The 17,638-nt window shown below is 33.7% G+C and overlaps 1 protein-coding gene across 1 annotated transcript; it reads left to right on the top strand.

Annotated features, from left to right (window-relative positions):
• The first annotated feature begins 6,451 nt into the window (after positions 1-6,451).
• Positions 6,452-16,548, top strand: LOC147077550 (uncharacterized). The gene is made up of 3 exons (XM_085940873.1): positions 6,452-6,622; positions 6,925-7,080; positions 16,200-16,548. Exons 1-3 carry the CDS (start codon positions 6,509-6,511, stop codon positions 16,278-16,280), a joined length of 351 nt encoding a protein of 116 aa, XP_085796999.1. The 5' UTR covers positions 6,452-6,508; the 3' UTR covers positions 16,281-16,548.
• The last annotated feature ends 1,090 nt before the right edge of the window (positions 16,549-17,638 follow it).

Raw genomic sequence — 17,638 nt, 5'->3', positions numbered from 1 at the left:
TTTTCATGCTACCTGACTGTCTGCATGAGTATTTGCATTTATCACAGTTAAATGGCTTTTCACCAGAATGAGTCATTTTATGTATTTTCATGGTACCAGACGTCGTGCACGAGTAATTGCACTTATCACAGTTAAATGGCTTTTCACCAGAATGAGTCATTTTATGTATTTTAATGCTACCTGACGTCGTGCATGAGTAATTGCAATTATCACAGTTAAATGGCTTTTCACCAGAATGAGTCATTTTGTGTCTTTTCAAGTCACCTGATTGTCTGCATGAGTAATTGCACTTATCACATTTAAATGGTTTTTCACCAGAATGAGTCATTCTGTGTTTTTTCATGTCACATGACTGTCTGCACGAGTATTTGCACTTGACACATTTAAATGGCTTTTCACCAGAATGAGTCATTTTGTGTGTTTTCAAGTGACCAGATTGTTTACATGAGTAATTACATATATCACAGTTAAATGGCTTTTCACCAGAATGAGTCATTTTATGTATTTTCATGGTACCAGACGTCGTGCACGAGTAATTGCACTTATCACAGTTAAATGGCTTTTCACCAGAATGAGTCATTTTATGTTTTTTCATGTCACCTAAACGTCTGCACGAGTATTTGCACTTGACACAGTTAAATGGCTTTTCACCAGAATGAGTCATTTTATGTATTTTCATGGTACCAGACGTCGTGCACGAGTAATTGCACTTATCACAGTAAAATGGCTTTTCACCAGAATGAGTCATTTTGTGTGTTTTCATGCTACCTGACGTCGTGCATGAGTAATTGCATTTATCACAGTTAAATGGCTTTTCACCAGAATGAGACATTTTGTGTGTTTTCATCTCACTTGAACGTCTGCATGAATATTTGCACTTGACACATTTAAATGGCTTTTCACCAGAATGAGTCATTTTATGTATTTTCATGGTACCTGACATCGTGCATGAGTAATTGCATTTATCACAGTTAAATGGCGTTTCGCCCGAATGAGTCATTTTATGTATTTTCATGCTACCTGACGTCGTGCATGAGTAATTGCATTTATCACAGTTAAATGGCGTTTCGCCCGAATGAGTCATTTTATGTATTTTCATGCTACTTGACGTCGTGCATGAGTAATTGCACTTATCACAGTTAAATGGCTTTTCACCAGAATGAGTCATTTTGTGTCTTTTCAAGTCACCTGATTGTCTGCATGAGTAATTGCACTTATCACATTTAAATGGTTTTTTACCAGAATGAGTCATTCTGTGTTTTTTCATGTCACTTGACTGTCTGCATGAGTAATTGCATGTATCACAATTAAATGGCTTTTCGCCAGAATTAGTCATTTTGAGTGTCTTCATGGCGTGACCAGGAGGAAATCTTGAAAAATAACCATCGTCACATTTACCCAGCCTTGCAACGGAATCGTTTGTTTTCGCAATTGTGGTTTTGTGTATCGCTTTGTGAAGCAACATTAGGTCGAACGATGAAAATAAATCAAAACAGATACTGCACACAAAATTTTCTTTATGAAACGTTTTTTTTTCTAATTGTATAACAGCCACCAATAATTCTGTTCTTACCATATTATTCGATTGACAGATATCACGTTTACTATTGCGACAGGCGACATCTTTGAACCCTTCTATATATTTTTTTAGTTCTTGATTAATATCTTGTTCCTCAATGTGTAGGTCTTTGCTAGACACTTGTGCTTCAGTCACGTCCCAGGACGATATGAGACTCGCAATATTGGCCGCTACAGTGCCTTTAGTGATAATCTTTAAAAACATTTAAAAGTATTAATAAATTATGAGATTTTTAAATAACAGTTCATTATAAGAGATCCAGTTAGAAATATTATACCTAGACACGGTGTTAGCGAACCTTTTTACTTAGCCACGCGTGCCAAAAATTTTCAAATATAATCTTTCGGTTGTCTGACGTGCCGAGCAGTTTCTTATACGGAAAAAAATGAAAAGGAAGTTTTTAAGAAATCTATTAAAAAAAAGTTTAAATATTACAATGATAGATTCTATTTTTCACCGTGTTTCTAGACGAATGCATATCCTTTATTATTTGAATATTATGTTATTTTTGCTTGTTTTCAAATTTTTTAAAAAGGTCGTGGTGGCATTTTAACCACGCTTTTTTTATAGATTTCCCATAACTGAACAGTTTTCCATTTTCACTGTCTGTCAGAATTACTACTACTAGCTCCACCAAGTTTTTGTTTCTTATTTGGTACAGACATTTTTGTTGGTGCCAATGAAATAGTTTGTTACTGTATTACTTAGCTTGGTTCTTTACACACAAAATGACACCTGAATTCGCCGCAATCAGACGAGGCATTCTCTCGCTACAGTGGTCTCAAGCATTGTAAATCGACCAAAATCAGAAGTTCGCGGAGCGGCTTCCTACGCCGCCTGATGAGGCGAGTGCGATAATATTATGTGTCATGCATAAGCATTAAGAGCGATATGTTCAATTATAAATTTACATGTAACATAAATTCTTGAAGAGAATTTGCCTATTATTAATTTGTATACAATACGATCTGTCATTTATGCACGAGTTTCGTCGGTTCCGTTTGCGCATCGATTGGTAAATACCACTGGTAAAAATAGTATTAAAAACTCTATAAAATACGCATAGCTATGTCGTAATTATTTTTTAATAGTGTATATTATAAATACTTATATTTTTATTTGTATCACTTTTTTGGATGTTGCTTTATTATTATATTAGGTAATATTTTTTTCTCTTCAATATAAAACATTCGCGTGCCATAGGTTCAACATCACTGTTATAGAATAATGATTGGTCAGCAGTAGGAGGCGCAAGAGATGTAAGACCACTCGCTGTCGGAAAGTTTCCGAATGCTTAGGCTTGTTGTTGAGTCGGCTTTGCGCGGACTGATCGATCGATTAAAGCCGACTGTGGTACTGGGTGGTGTAAATTGGTACATAAGCTTTGTTTTTACTTCGATTTTTGGAGTCCTGAAGATACTTCAATTTAAATAAAGCACAATTTTAAAAAGCTTGCCAAATCATAATTATTAAGAGATACTTATATCATTTTATAAAACGCGTTTCCTATCAGAAACAAATTGATTATTGTAATGTCATTTAACACTTTCTATAAACCTACTCGATATATATGAGAACGTGACTATGGTGTGGTACTTTATGAAAATCTAGAATGAGGTTCTCGTTGACCTCATGTATGCCTATCCCTAATGTATTGTCTGCTGGTTTGCAGCTGTCTTGAGAATGGGACTGGTTTGATTTTGATAGATGAGGTACATCATAATTACTATACTAACATTAACACATCTTCCATAAACGTAATGTATAGCTCAATCATTGATATACTACTAGATGAGGAGTTCCCATACAAGTGTCATTTTAAAAATGTACCGCAGAAGAAGATATTACGAATATCGTCTTATAATATTTCCCTGTAGGTATAATGCGTTAAGACCGTTAACATGGATTCCTGAATTTCACCCGTATTGCCCTGGCTGTAAAACTAAATTTGCGTTCTTGGAATGGTGACCCTCAGGGTTCTGCAACCCAAAGCTTGCAAGTTACAGTTAAAATTCATGTCTGAGCGAACAGAGCAAGTCGTCATGAGCTGACTATTAAGGCCGGTCCGTACCAGCCGAGTGATTTAGTAGAGTGGCGAGTGATTTAGTGAATTAGTATCTGAAAAGTGTCCGAGCACAGTGCATTAGTGAGTGACGCGTCAAAATGAACAGAGCGTCGAGAGCGACGGATATTTCAAAGAGGACACCAATCGCGCGACACGAGAGTGCTGCCGTCTATCGTAACTTCAAAAATAATTCAATGACACTGTGCAAAAACGGCGTTGTTGAATTAAATCGATTTATGCTCCAAATTCCTATTGATGAATACTTATTTACATATGATACCTACCTGTTATATTTTTGTGGTTGCATAAATTTTTGTATGCTTACCTATGTATTTTTGTAGTTTGTTTAGGTAATAAATAGGTACTTTATGCACAATATTAAATCCACATCAGACATCTGTCGAGCCGCCAAAGAAATGTTTTGCACATTCCCAATTGTAGAAATATTTTTTTAACAATACCTACCCTTATCCAATGCATCAGGTGAAAGATCGTTTTCTATTTTAAAGCGTGTAAAAAAATATTTGAGAAGTACTATGGGAGAAGAAAGATTTAATAGTATGGCCATTTGACTTGATCCGCCCCTGATTTTATGCTCCATTGTACTTACTGACTACAAAAAATAAACAGAATGATAAATGAATAATTATAAATTATAATTATTCTAATGAACACTAGGATAATGTGTACCTACCTACATCTTTACCTACTTTCAATAACAACAAGTTTTCTGTGAAATATTTCCATTATTTATCAAAGTTTTAATCAACAAATTATCCACTTTACTAAATCACTGGCACAGTCCGAACAAGGCTTTAGTTAGAGTAAGATGCAAGCTAGATCGGGCTTACTCATAATTATTGCCAGGTCGTTTTCGAGACAAATATTAAGTGAGCTTATATCGAGTTAAGTCCGCTGATAATAAAACAGTAAGTTTTAACACTGGCCGAGTCGCTGAAAATCGGGCGTCATTTTAAGAAGCATATGATTAATCCAGTAGTGTATAAATGAGCTCGATGCTACCTACATAAGACATTTTTTGGAAATCGATGTTACCACCGTTTTTTGCACGAAGAAATAGTTTGACTTTGATAACTGACGAATAACAGGAATGTATATTTATAACAAAAACACTGATAGGTTATAAATTTGATTTGCGATTTTTTTATAATAATTCAATACGAAACGAGAAAGACCTTATAATTATGTTGCTTTGGAGGCAATCTGAAATCTGATTTTGACAGCTGAACAGTGGGATCATTCGTTTGAGAAATGCGTGTATAAAAAGATATGCTGATGCTTTGTATCTTAAGATGGCGCTGGCACTGTTCACAATATTATGTATGGATGCAATATCGCAAGTAATTTTAAAGTACGCACACGTATAAACTGTTAAAGTTCATTGAAATTAGATCATTCAAAATATTCTGCGGAATGACAAAACCACAGACTTACTTTGTCGCCATGCCAGCATGTGACGTCTTCTGCTACCTACCTACAAACAATAATGTTATCTCAAAAGTACTTTCTGAAAGAAGAGGTCGATTGGTCATCATCAGTGACAGACATCACATTCAAATACTGCAGGTCAATGCGCCCACTCACACCACACCAGATAAATAGGTAAGTGAAATAGTTGTAGGAAGCGTGTATAACCGAGACGAGGATAATATCTACCTATTTAAATTTAGTCACAAAGCTGTGATAGGATACATAGCCGATGGAAGAAAATATCGCATAATATACAATTACCTGCTGTACTGGTCCGTTATCTGAATGCGAACATCCAGGTGTTGGATCTTCATCATGGAAAGGGTGTATTGCATCTGCAACGAACTCGCGTTTAACGTCAACCAGCTGGAGGTCAATCTCGGGATTAATTTCAGCGAGTCGCGTTGCTGGATACTGAAGGAAACATTATGCATTTTTGTAATCATATAAAAAAACAATTTTGAGCTCGCGTACCTATTTTATAACAATGCTTATTTATATAATTGAGGTAGGTAGCTGTCTAAATGTATGTCAAAAGGTTTTTGAAAGAAAGTTTGACATCCTCGTATGTTCTTAAACAATTTGTAAAAAATATAAACTTATCGAAGGTATTCTGCTAAAATGATTATAAAAAATCGCAGGAAAGGACTTAATAAATAAAAACTAACCTCAAAATCACAACTGAAATCGTCTGTGTTCTCCTGCTTTATATAGATGCGCGTGTCAGGGCTGTTTTGGTGGCTGGTTGTTACATCAAACTTGTCTTCAGTACCAGATTGGTCTCCATCACATTCTCGCTTCACTTCCATGTTTGCGTATCAACAATCGTATGCAATGTGCTAGAGACAACTTTCTGTTCTGATGTATATAAGTGTTGCCGAAATACAGTTAATAATATTCCGTGTAGCTATTATCTGATAAACAATTATGTAAGTATTGAATTTTGTAGTTATTATGGTACAGATGCTAATGTCAAGAACACCGACTAAACGTAGAACTTTTATCGTAACTAAAACGTGTGCCCTGTCGCTGGAGACTAGTAGAGAGTGGAGCCGTCACGAAAAAGATATCGTCAGTGTTTACAGTATAGGAGAAAAAAACCCAATTTGATTTATTAGTTATTATATAGTGAGATGCGCTGTTCTCGTTATGATTGATGAAATGCTGACGATCATTTTCGTACCATTGTTTTGGTTACACAACAAAACATACATATAATTGTGTCACCGTGTCAAGTGTGTATTTTTATTATAGGTACCTAGTTTCCACGGGAATACTTTTCAGTATTGCGGCAACACTTTTCTAATATTACCTTGAAAGGATCCTGTCTGTCACTTAACACGTGGCTTCTGGAATATATAGGTACCCTTAGCATGGATGCAAAGCAACGATGTGATGGAGGACACTCCGATATAGAAGGCAAGCCTTTGTTTGACACGCTGAGTATCCATCCAAACAATGCGGTCGTTTCAAGTTGCAATTTCGAGGTTAGTTTTTGGAAACTAATTTTTTTTTACAATAACATTAGATTGAGAATAACAATGATTCGTTTTATATTATAAACTGTGGCTTTTTTACAAACTATGTAGGAACATAGTGTGATATTAATTGTTTCAAAAAAATACATGTTTATACAATTTGACAGCTACAATACATCTGTGATATTTAAGGGTTGGTTTGTTTATCTACTAATTCATGTTAAATATAAATATTATACAATGATATATGGTGATTACGTGACAAGAAACTGTTTTACCGTGTTTACAAAATGTAATAATGCTTTTTTCAGCACTTTAATATGGCGGACCTCTCTAATATAAAATCTGAGACAGATAATCATCCAGCTGTCGTCAAGCGCGAGATTATTGAAGATGTTTCACATCCATTATATGATGAAGATCCTCAACCGGGTTGTTCATATTCAGATTACAGGCCACATCATCAGGTACGTTCAATTGTACGTAGGTATATGTGCCGTTTTCTTCCCTTGATGCCGTCTTATATTGAAGGTTTGAATTTGCAATGCATCTTTGAAACTCATTTCACCATTATTAATTCGCTCCAACTTGTTTCATTTAGTGGTTTTAGCTCACACTGATATTTTAAAACAAAACCATGAGCATTTATTTATGATGATTTATACATCACAATCATTCGAATGTAAAGCAATAATTAAAACGATTATCTAAAATTGTGATCAATTGTATGGTGAATAAATGAAATTAATCGTCCGTGAGTTCTTTTTAGGTAAGTAGGTAATACAAGGTAAGCCTATTGTCTACAAAAAACTACTTGCAGCCATAAAATACAATAAACGGAAGCTATACCTACCTACTTGTGAAATGGGGTGGAAATAGACCAATTCTATTGTCAAAACTTTATGTAATAAATTCATGTTGTAAGCCTCAAATTTTACTAAATTATCTACCATGCTGCATGACAACATAAATTGAGGCGTTCCAGCTAAACAGTTTGACAAGTCAAAACTGGCGTACTGCGCATGCGTTATAAGTAAGCCGGAATAGTTTTAGCGCTTGGCCGTAGTCATGGGGCGTCTTCGACGCGGAATTGGCGCGGGGACGGGCACGGGTAGAGTGTCCGTAGTAGCCCGCGCGCGTCCAGTCGTGTTCAGCGTCAAATCAGGGATAGGAAACCATAAACACAGAAAAGTTTTTACTGGAAAACTCCTACTTGAAATGGCAAAACTTTGCACCAAAATATGGGGCCAATGAAATCAATATGGAAAGCACTAATTTAGCAGAAGAATTTTATAACTTATACAAGAAACTGCGGGAACAACCAGACAAGTTTTTCGAAAAAGAGTAACATGAGAAAATATTTGATTAGGTATATTCTAATTGATCTAAGTTTTTATCTATTCTTTTTGAGTAATTTTTTGCGATCCGACTATCGCCTTTTGGCATCTTCAAACACCACCAATGGTGAATATACACTGTCATCTGATACAGTTAATTCCTGTTTATTTGGTAAATTTATATTTATGAATTTAAATTCAAATTCCATCAAGTACCCTTGGTCGATTTTATAATTTGATTATATATTGGATAATATGTAAGTTAAAGTTTAAAAAAGACTTTTCGGTTCATATGGTGTGAATGTAGGTGTAGAATGTACGCTTCATAACTTTGCACCCCGGCTCTAGGATGGAAATGATGTACCTACTTAATATATTTTATTTTTATTATGTTTATATTTTTTTATTAAGGAAAACAAACAGTTACATAGACTACAAATATGTATAAAATAGACTAGAAAAAGATATTGCAACAAGCAAAGTTTCCATATAAATTATAATAATTATAGTTAATCATATTAAAATTTAAATACAGAGAAATTAGATAAAGAGATAAATGAGAAAGAATATTGAATAATTATAGACAAAAAAAAACATTTTTTTATGTACCTACCTTTATAACTATAAGTAAAATAAGTATACAATATTATATGTGCGTTAAGAATTATTGAAATTTAAAGATATTATTTTTACATAATATATATTTATTTAGTACTACATATTATATTAATACAAGTGAATATATAATTTTTATATATATTTGATATAATTTTATGCGACGTAATAAGGCAAAGAGGCGTATCAGTGTAGTGAAAAGTGCAACGTTATAAAACGTATACCTACTTTACATCACTTCGCACTATCTATGCTTTGTGAAAATAATACCATAAATACACCAGACGCACGCGGTAAGCTCATGATGGTTTGAGACACCCGCAACTCGCTCGTTTCCCGCGTCGGTGCCCGTCCATTCAGTGCGGACACCTCTATGCGCGCAGTATGGGAAGAGCCCGCCGCATGTACGATCTTGCCTGCGTTGAGCTAGACGCGCCAAAACAACACGCGCGAACACCCGTCCCCGCGCATTGTCTACGGACACGTCGAGACGTGTTCATACGTTTGAGTTGCCCGCCCCGCCGCCGCCCCGCGCCCGCCTAACCACCACGGACGAGCACTTAGATTTAACGTTTAGTTCACTGTATCAGCAAAGTGCAAACCATTTTCTGACCGTCAAAAATGATTTGGTCTGAAACGTCAAACCACTTCTCACATCTGTCAAAGTAATAACTCTCCAGACAGGACCTAACCTAAAAATGATAGTCATTTATTATATTCCGTACCTATGTCATTTTCTCAACATAGTATTGCGTTACCTACCTATGAACATTATAATATTTTTAGGATTAAGAAAAACTGAGATTCTTCTGCATTTATATATTGCGCGATGTTCATATTAATATTTTAGTCAGTGGGAGTTCAGTAGAATTAGGTAGGTATATTATTGCGTAGTAACCGATACCTATTATGCATTAGTAACCATATGCGAACAATAAACCGATTTTGATCGTATTCTTCCATGATTACACCCAAATTGTCTATGCATAGAGTTCGATTCGATGTCATCACTTGTTAGGTATTTAGTAAAAGGTGGTGGGGTCGCTACTCGACTGAGAAATTACAACAAAATGGATTGACTCGACTAAATGATTTTACTAAAGTACTCGACTCAATTTGTCTGTTCGTACACGTTTAGTTACTAAATTACTCGCCACTCGACTAAACTACTCGCCTGACCTGAACCGGACTTAGAAAGATGTCTCCATGAGCGCAGCGACAAAATCAAATCTCATTGACGTGCATATTCAATCGTGAAGGCTCAACACCTGAAGGGAATTTTTTTAACGCAGCGGTACCTACGCAAACAAGAAGCAAAACGCAACAGTATCTTCAAAGGAGGTATAGTGCTTCCAACGGTGTCCAATAATGCAACAAAAATACTGAATGGACATTATTGATGGTCGAGTAAGAGCTCTCACAGACGGGATTCCGGTGTCGAGCCACCGAAGAATTCAGCCACTCGACATTCCAGTGGCTATGGCAGCCACTGCAGTGGCTATAGCAGCCACTGAATTGAGTTGTCCCGGTGCAAAACTTGCTATCCCCAAATTTTTCGATTTTGAGGTTTTGGTACCCTTGGATTCTACTCGTCTCAGGCTACACGACAATATATGAAATGGGCTGCAAACCCATGTATAAACCTTATAAAATTATGTTTAAAAAATCCAGTCGGTTTTCCAAACTTTATTTCTGATCTAGAAATCAAAACTATATTAGGTACTGCTATATTTCTGATAATCTCGGTTGCAAAACGTGAAATATTTTTTCATTTGCAAAACAAGTTAAATAAGCTAAAATCAGGGACGTGAAAAACCTTCTCAGGTTACATTTTTGTGGAGAGTGGGCCAAGAATCAAGGTCTTGATTTTTATAAGAAGGTGTTCGAATAACAGGAAGCAGTGAGTTGTGAAGAATCTAACGAAGCATCTCATTTCGAACTCATGGATGATGAAGATGAACCACCCCTATAATATTATGTTTTTAAATATATTATTTAATCACCTACTACTAACTGTTCATTATACTTTTAATTTTATTCTTTTTAGTGCGATAACTACCTACGTATCTTTAAGAATTTTAATGAACCTATGATGTTTTTAATTTGAATTATTATTGTTTTATTGCCAACTATTAAAATTTTGTAATAAAACAATCATTTTCTACATGTGTATATCAATTGTATTTTATCATTTATCCAATGCTTGTTAATATTAACAAAACGATAGTATTATTAGACTTTTAGTAAAAAAGATTTTATTTTGGATTTTGGATGATAGGATTTGCAACCGAACATATTTGCAAGAAGAGCTGTCATGTTTGCAAATTTTCAACCATAATATCTATTTATTTAATTTCTTTTATTTTGTTAACTGTCAATTCATGGTGGAACTGCATTGTATTGTTTTTATTTAATAAAATGCATTTTTTTGTAGTTCTTATTCCACTTTTAATCAATAGATTACGACCCGTTTTGTCCGCCTCAGAAAATGTCCCTCTGAGGCGGACGAAACTGGTCCTAATATATTGATTAAAAATGGAATAAGTACTACAAAAAAATAATTGCGTTTTATTAAATAAAAGCAACAATCCATTTATTTTAAGGCCCGATTACAAAATACTTTTGTGTACCAACGAAATATTTTTTTTTTAATTTTCTAAGTAAAAGAAGTGTCAAAATTTGTTTTTTTATCATTTTGCCAAAAATCTGTTCAAACCCAGTTAGCAAGTTTTGCATCTGGATGACTCATCATATACGCGGCACTTCAATTAATAAAAAAACATATTATTATTACAGTAGCTCATAAAAAAACACATTATTATTATTATAGTAGGTAAGCGGCATACATCTTTGTTAGCGGCAAAATATCAGATTTCATTTTTGTTTGTTGGTAATTTTATTATGCAATAGTGAACTATTTATTCAAATGGTTTAGAATACCTACGTTTTTTAATAATTATCAATAGTTTTTGCGTAGATAGGTACCTATCAGGACCACAATGAAAATATATAATGATCGCTGTCATAATAAATTGTTGGAGAAAATACTTATTCCACTTTTAATCAATAAATTAGGACCGGTTTCATCCGCCTCAGAGGGACATTTTCAACTGAATACATTTTTGAAAAAACAATATTTATCATTCTGTCGCTAAGAAATGTCGTATAAACATACATATTATTACTTATTATTATATGGTATATATATCGGAATATCAACGCCTATAATTATTCGCTACCGGCTAAACGATCAAAATTCATAAATATGATTACGGATTTAGCTCGAAAATATTCCTATTATTATTGTGTTTAGAATTATCATCGATAAATTCCAATTTACTAATAAATTAATACAATGGCATAATCATCAAAAGATCACTTATCTGTGATTTATTTTAAAACTGCTGGGAGGTATTTAGGTAACTACTTATATCTATTGGTAGTAAGTTCTCACATATGTACTTGTTATTTTTCACTTATTAGATCACATGTATTAATGTGACTATTCTTCAATAATTTGTCCAAATACTAAACTATACTAATACCAGAAAATTCCTCGGTATCCATAAAGTCTCTTGTACTATAACCACCAGTGGCGCACCCATGGGGGGGGCAAGGGAACTTGGCACTGTGGGGGGCCCGGCGTGTCGGGTTGACCAGATAAGTGAGAAAAACACACATCATAAATTGGCTGTAATAGTAAAAAAAATATACTTAATGGCCATGAACATTTTTATAATTGTGCAATATATTTTCTATATACTTGACAGCATTTAGCAGACATAGCTTGTATTTAAAATCGCCAATAATTCACTAGCCTGAGGGCCCGTTTCAGGATGTGGGGGCCATGGTGTAGACAAAAGACCGATAAACGAGAAATTAGGCTGTGTTGTGTTGAGTAGGTTTGTGTATAAGTTAAATGCACTAATACTTTTTTTTGTCCATTTTCAATTAAGTAATATTTTGGAACCTCAATATTAAAAAACCAAAAATCGACGATAAGAATTCAGCGAAAAGAACGACTACACCCACTACAGTCAGTAGGTCATACGCATTTGTTTTTATTGAACTAAGACTACAATTTACAGATGGTGTTGGTTAGTTTATAAAAATCAATTGCACCCTGCCCGCACCAAACCATAATAGTTTTGGTATACTTTCGGCGATACGGCTAAATACATACTTATTACACATATTGTTGGTTCATTTTTTAAATTTATTTAACTCTGCCTAACATAATAAAAAAATATTATCCTATCTATAAAATATCCAAAGTGATGTTCATATACCTAATTTAATCGCATAATTTTAGATATGTTTAGATAGACGAGTATTTTTTGACTATAATTTATTATGGCTTGGTTTTCGCAGGGTTTCATTGAATTTTAAAAACTACCACACCATCTGTAAATTGTAGTATTTTTATTGAAAACAGAATGATATAATTTTTTTTTTCAGAATGTTGATCAGTAGAAAAAATATTTTCATTCATGCATTTTATTCTGATGAAATTCATATGTAGCTAAAAAACATGCCTATTAATATTAATTATGCGCCAATGATAAATAAAAATTTACAAAATAAATAATAGCACTCATGTAGCGCCGAGGAGTTCAATGACTAGACAATAGGTAATGCAATAACAATAATTACACGACAAAGTATGGCAAATACATTGATAGAAAAACTTGTTAGTATTTATTTCTTTATATACCTAGTTAAGTAGGTATTTTGAAGATGCTCGGGCTCTGATCTATTTGATTATAAACTATTGTCAATAATGAATTTCATCAAATCGATCGTAAGAAATATTCTCACCAACACCATCTGTAAATTGTAGTCTTTTTATTGAAAACAGAATAATATAAATTTTTTTTTTAGAATCTTGGTCAGTGCAAAAAACTGTTTTCATGTATGCATTTTATTTTGAAGAAATTCCTATTTAGCTTAAAAACATGCCTATTAATATTAATTATGTGTCAATGATAAAATTCAATTTCAATAATAATAATAGCACACGTGTCGCCGCATCAAAGCGGTCTTTGTATTAATTAATATTATTATTACGATCGCCGGAGTTTCGGCTGAGGCAATGAATAAAAAAAGGTAATAAAAACCGTGCTCGCAAATAATAATGAGTTCGAGCGGCTTGACATTGTGGCGGGCAAAGGAAAAGTGTGCGATTCTCATAAACACGAGTATCTTCCGTCTGAACGCTCCCATTTAGTTATGTGTAAATTCGGAATCTCCGCCACACAGGTGGCTTAAAAAAAGTGCGATACGGGTGTCTTCCGTCTGAACGCTCCCATTTAGTTATGTGTAAATGCGGAATCGAGCCACGCCGGTGGCTCGACACCGGAATCCCGTCTGAAAGCGGGCTAAGAGTTTGCGCTATATTTTTGTCTATGCTCACATGACAGCTAGTTGGGGTTGACATTAGATTTTCCAACCTGTTAATGAATATATCTGCCAATGGTTTCGATATCCGGAATCGTTTCACAAACGCCTCGTCTGTCATTTTGAATGGATCCGTCCGGTTACCAAATCTTAACAAGTATAATTTCAGCGTGAATGACTTCCATTTTGGGTAGGTACGTGTAAGATAACCTAAAATGTAGTAATGACATTAACATATTATTTTATCAGTACTTATTAGTTATCGCTGAATTCTTAAAACGATTGATTGTTGTACGTAGATAATTAATCCTTAAAGAAGCTACTTACTTCAATATTTACCTCATAATAGTGTTATTACTATATTCAGTACCTACGAAAATGTGAACGGAACTTCCGATGTATTTTACAAACCTAATATTAATAAAATATGTATGTTTCTGTATAACAAAACACAATAAATACTTAATTGAGAATTTAAATACAAAACAACACTTCTTCCAACGGTAATATGTAAATGAAAAAAAACAATAAATAAAAAGCCTTTCAACGTTACGTTCCTACTTTTAATCTGTCAAAATTAGCGCCTTAAGGGGGGACATGCTCGTCGAAGGTCAAAATTGAGTTTTTATTGTATATTCAAACCATGATCCTGGACACTCCTTAAACGTTGTAGATGATCTATTTATATACTTTTGAAGCCTTATTATCCTTTATAGTTATTTTAAACATTTGATGACTGCATGAAGTATTTTTGTTACATAAAATAGTATTCTTTTAAACCTCTCGCTCTAATGTTTTAGAATATAGTCATATTTCGGTACATAACTGTGCAGTGGTGTTAAGATTTTTTACATTTCTTAATTTTTAAACGCATTTATAAAACCATTAGTATAATTTATTACGAGATAATTTTTGTAAAATATTCACGATAAAAAATTATTTTGATAATCTCTGTGATCCCAAATTTGACAAGAATTAGGCATTTTATTATTCAAAAAATCGGCAAGATTAACACATTTGAAGATGATTCTAAAGATATTTATTATAAGCTATGTCTTTGACCATTCAAGTGTGATAAAAATCTTATGAATAATGATTGCTTTATAATAATTATTGACCTAAGAATAAGGTAGTGTTTTTTTGAAATACGCCATTTCTTTTGTCATTCCCCAGTGGTTAAGCTACAACATACGGCCGTAGCCATAAATTGACAAACTATAATTGAAGTAAAGAGTAAAATGATATTGACGCGCGTGTTTGAACATGTACCGTTTAAAAAAAAATAAAAAAAAATTCGGTTAGGTACATGTTCAAACACGCGCGTTAACATAATTTTACTCCCTACTTTAATTATAGTTTGTCATTTTATGGCTACGGCCGTATGTTGTAGCTTAACCACTGGGGAATGACAAAAGAAATGGCGTATTTCAAAAAAACACTACCTTATTCTTAGGTCAATAATTATTATAAAGCAATCATTATTCATAAGATTTTTATCACACTTGAATGGTCAAAGACATAGCTTATAATAAATATCTTTAGAATCATCTTCAAATGTGTTAATCTTGCCGATTTTTTGAATAATAAAATGCCTAATTCTTGTCAAATTTGGGATCACAGAGATTATCAAAATAATTTTTTATCGTGAATATTTTACAAAAATTATCTCGTAATAAATTATACTAATGGTTTTATAAATGCGTTTAAAAATTAAGAAATGTAAAAAATCTTAACACCACTGCACAGTTCTGTACCGAAATATGACTATATTCTAAAACATTAGAGCGAGAGGTTTAAAAGAATACTATTTTATGTAACAAAAATACTTCAGGCAGTCATCAAATGTTTAAAATAACTATAAAGGATAATAAGGCTTCAAAATTATATAAATAGATTATCTACAACGTTTAAGGAGTGTCCAGGATCATGGTTTGAAAATACAATAAAAACTCAATTTTGACCATCGACGAGCATGTCCCCCCTTAACCGTCGAAGTTTATGAAGCCCAAAAGCCTCCGCCACTTTCAGACGCGTTTGTCGAAATCTAATTAGAAATTAAATTTCTCATACATTCTAATCACTTTCTCATACAATGACTTCGATACTGTTTTGTCCAAAAATTGCCCTTATAGGTGGTCATAGTCCAGAAACTTTGGATTCTTTATGTTGGTTGATTTTTTTATATTGTTAGTATAAATGTTTTGATTGATTTATGTTTGTATTTTATTTCTTAACAGACTCCGCTAATAAACTGCGACATGGATTGTAATATGATTGCACCTGATATCTTCGAGAGACAATCTGCAGTCTTTTGGTGAAATTGAAGTGCAAGAAATGGCCATCAAAAAGGAAATAGCGATTGCGTCTGCGAAAGAAGTCCATCTGAGGTTGAACAGAGCTTCATTTTTTGTTAGAAATTTTGTTTGCAACGTGTGTTGTAATTTTTTTTCATCAGCGCACATTTTAAAGTGCCATAAACGTATGCACGATGCGTCGTTGACTTTCGATGAAGTGGCTTTTCCATGCGACCAAAGCAGTCACTTGTATGAACAGTTTGATGCGTCGACGTTTGCAAGTGATTCACAGGTAACTCATATAATATACATGCTCATTTGATTATTGTTGTTCGGTATATAATGTATTATATATGCTAATATGCAACATAAATAGTACACACAAAATTTTGTCAGTCATACATATTTGTTTTCATTAGATTAAGGTGACCATAATTTACTGATGTGTTGGTTAGTTTTTAAAATTCAACAAAACCCCGCGAAGCCAATGATAAATAATAGTCCAAAATTATTCGTATATCTAGAAAATATCTAAAATCATGTTATTAAATCATACAGATCTTTGGATACCTATTTTATAGATCGAAGAATATTTTTTATTACCTAGTTATGATTTGGTAAAGGCAAGGCTTAATTAATTTTAAAGCCATCTGTGAAATGTACTCCTAATTCAACTAAAACAAATAAGTATAATCGAAAAAGTGTGCACTATTTTGTCGGATTGCCCATAACATTGGAATGTCGTTCGGTGATTATACATTCACCTGCCAAATAAAGTCAAATATTGGCGACCAATTATTGAAGAAAGAGCTCTGGGAGACCTTCTTTGGCTTATCGTAATGATGATACTATTACTTAATATTTATAATGTTATTTTCAGAAGCGCGAAAACGGTCTGATTAATATTAAGTATGAGAATAATGATGAGGCAGCCATCATCAAAGAAGAATTAGTTGAGAATACAATTCAACAAATCAATGATAAATTAACTGAACCTGGCTGCTCTAATCTTCAATACAAGCCATTAGACCAGGTATGTTTAAAAACAAATGCGGCTTTGTCCGATAGGCTGACGTCAAATTCAGGGCGCCCAGTTCGGACTACTTTTGTTAAAGCACTGCTGGTCTTATTGTACGGGAAATGTTAGGTTCTTAGGCATTAAATGCTGCTGACTTCACGAATCCATTTCTCAAAATCAATTTATATGCAAATCTTGATTCAAATAAAGCGATAGTAGCAGTAGCTATATGGCACTTCCTGTTGAAATCACTGTTCTTTCGAATGATTCCATATTTAAAACAAAATAATAATCATGGCTCGACAAGGATATCCATTAACCTACGTGAGCTTTGGCCCCACTTTTGAAGAATTGTGCGGCGATG

Source organism: Rhyacophila brunnea, unplaced genomic scaffold (genome assembly GCF_057557595.1).
Source record: "Rhyacophila brunnea isolate RB1 unplaced genomic scaffold, BYU_Rbru_1.0 scaffold_13, whole genome shotgun sequence".
Lineage (NCBI taxonomy): Eukaryota > Metazoa > Arthropoda > Insecta > Trichoptera > Rhyacophilidae > Rhyacophila > Rhyacophila brunnea.
The sequence above is the reverse complement of the archived record's forward strand: the minus strand, read 5'-3'. Positions and strand labels throughout refer to the sequence as shown.

Coding starts and splice junctions, on each gene's coding strand:
- LOC147077550 (XM_085940873.1), top strand. CDS start 6,509: ATGGATGCAAAGCAACGATGTGATGGAGGACACTCCGATATAGAAGGC. Junction 6,623..6,924: donor TTTCAAGTTGCAATTTCGAG/GTTAGTTTTTGG, acceptor TGCTTTTTTCAG/CACTTTAATATGGCGGACCT. Junction 7,081..16,199: donor ATTACAGGCCACATCATCAG/GTACGTTCAATT, acceptor ATTTCTTAACAG/ACTCCGCTAATAAACTGCGA.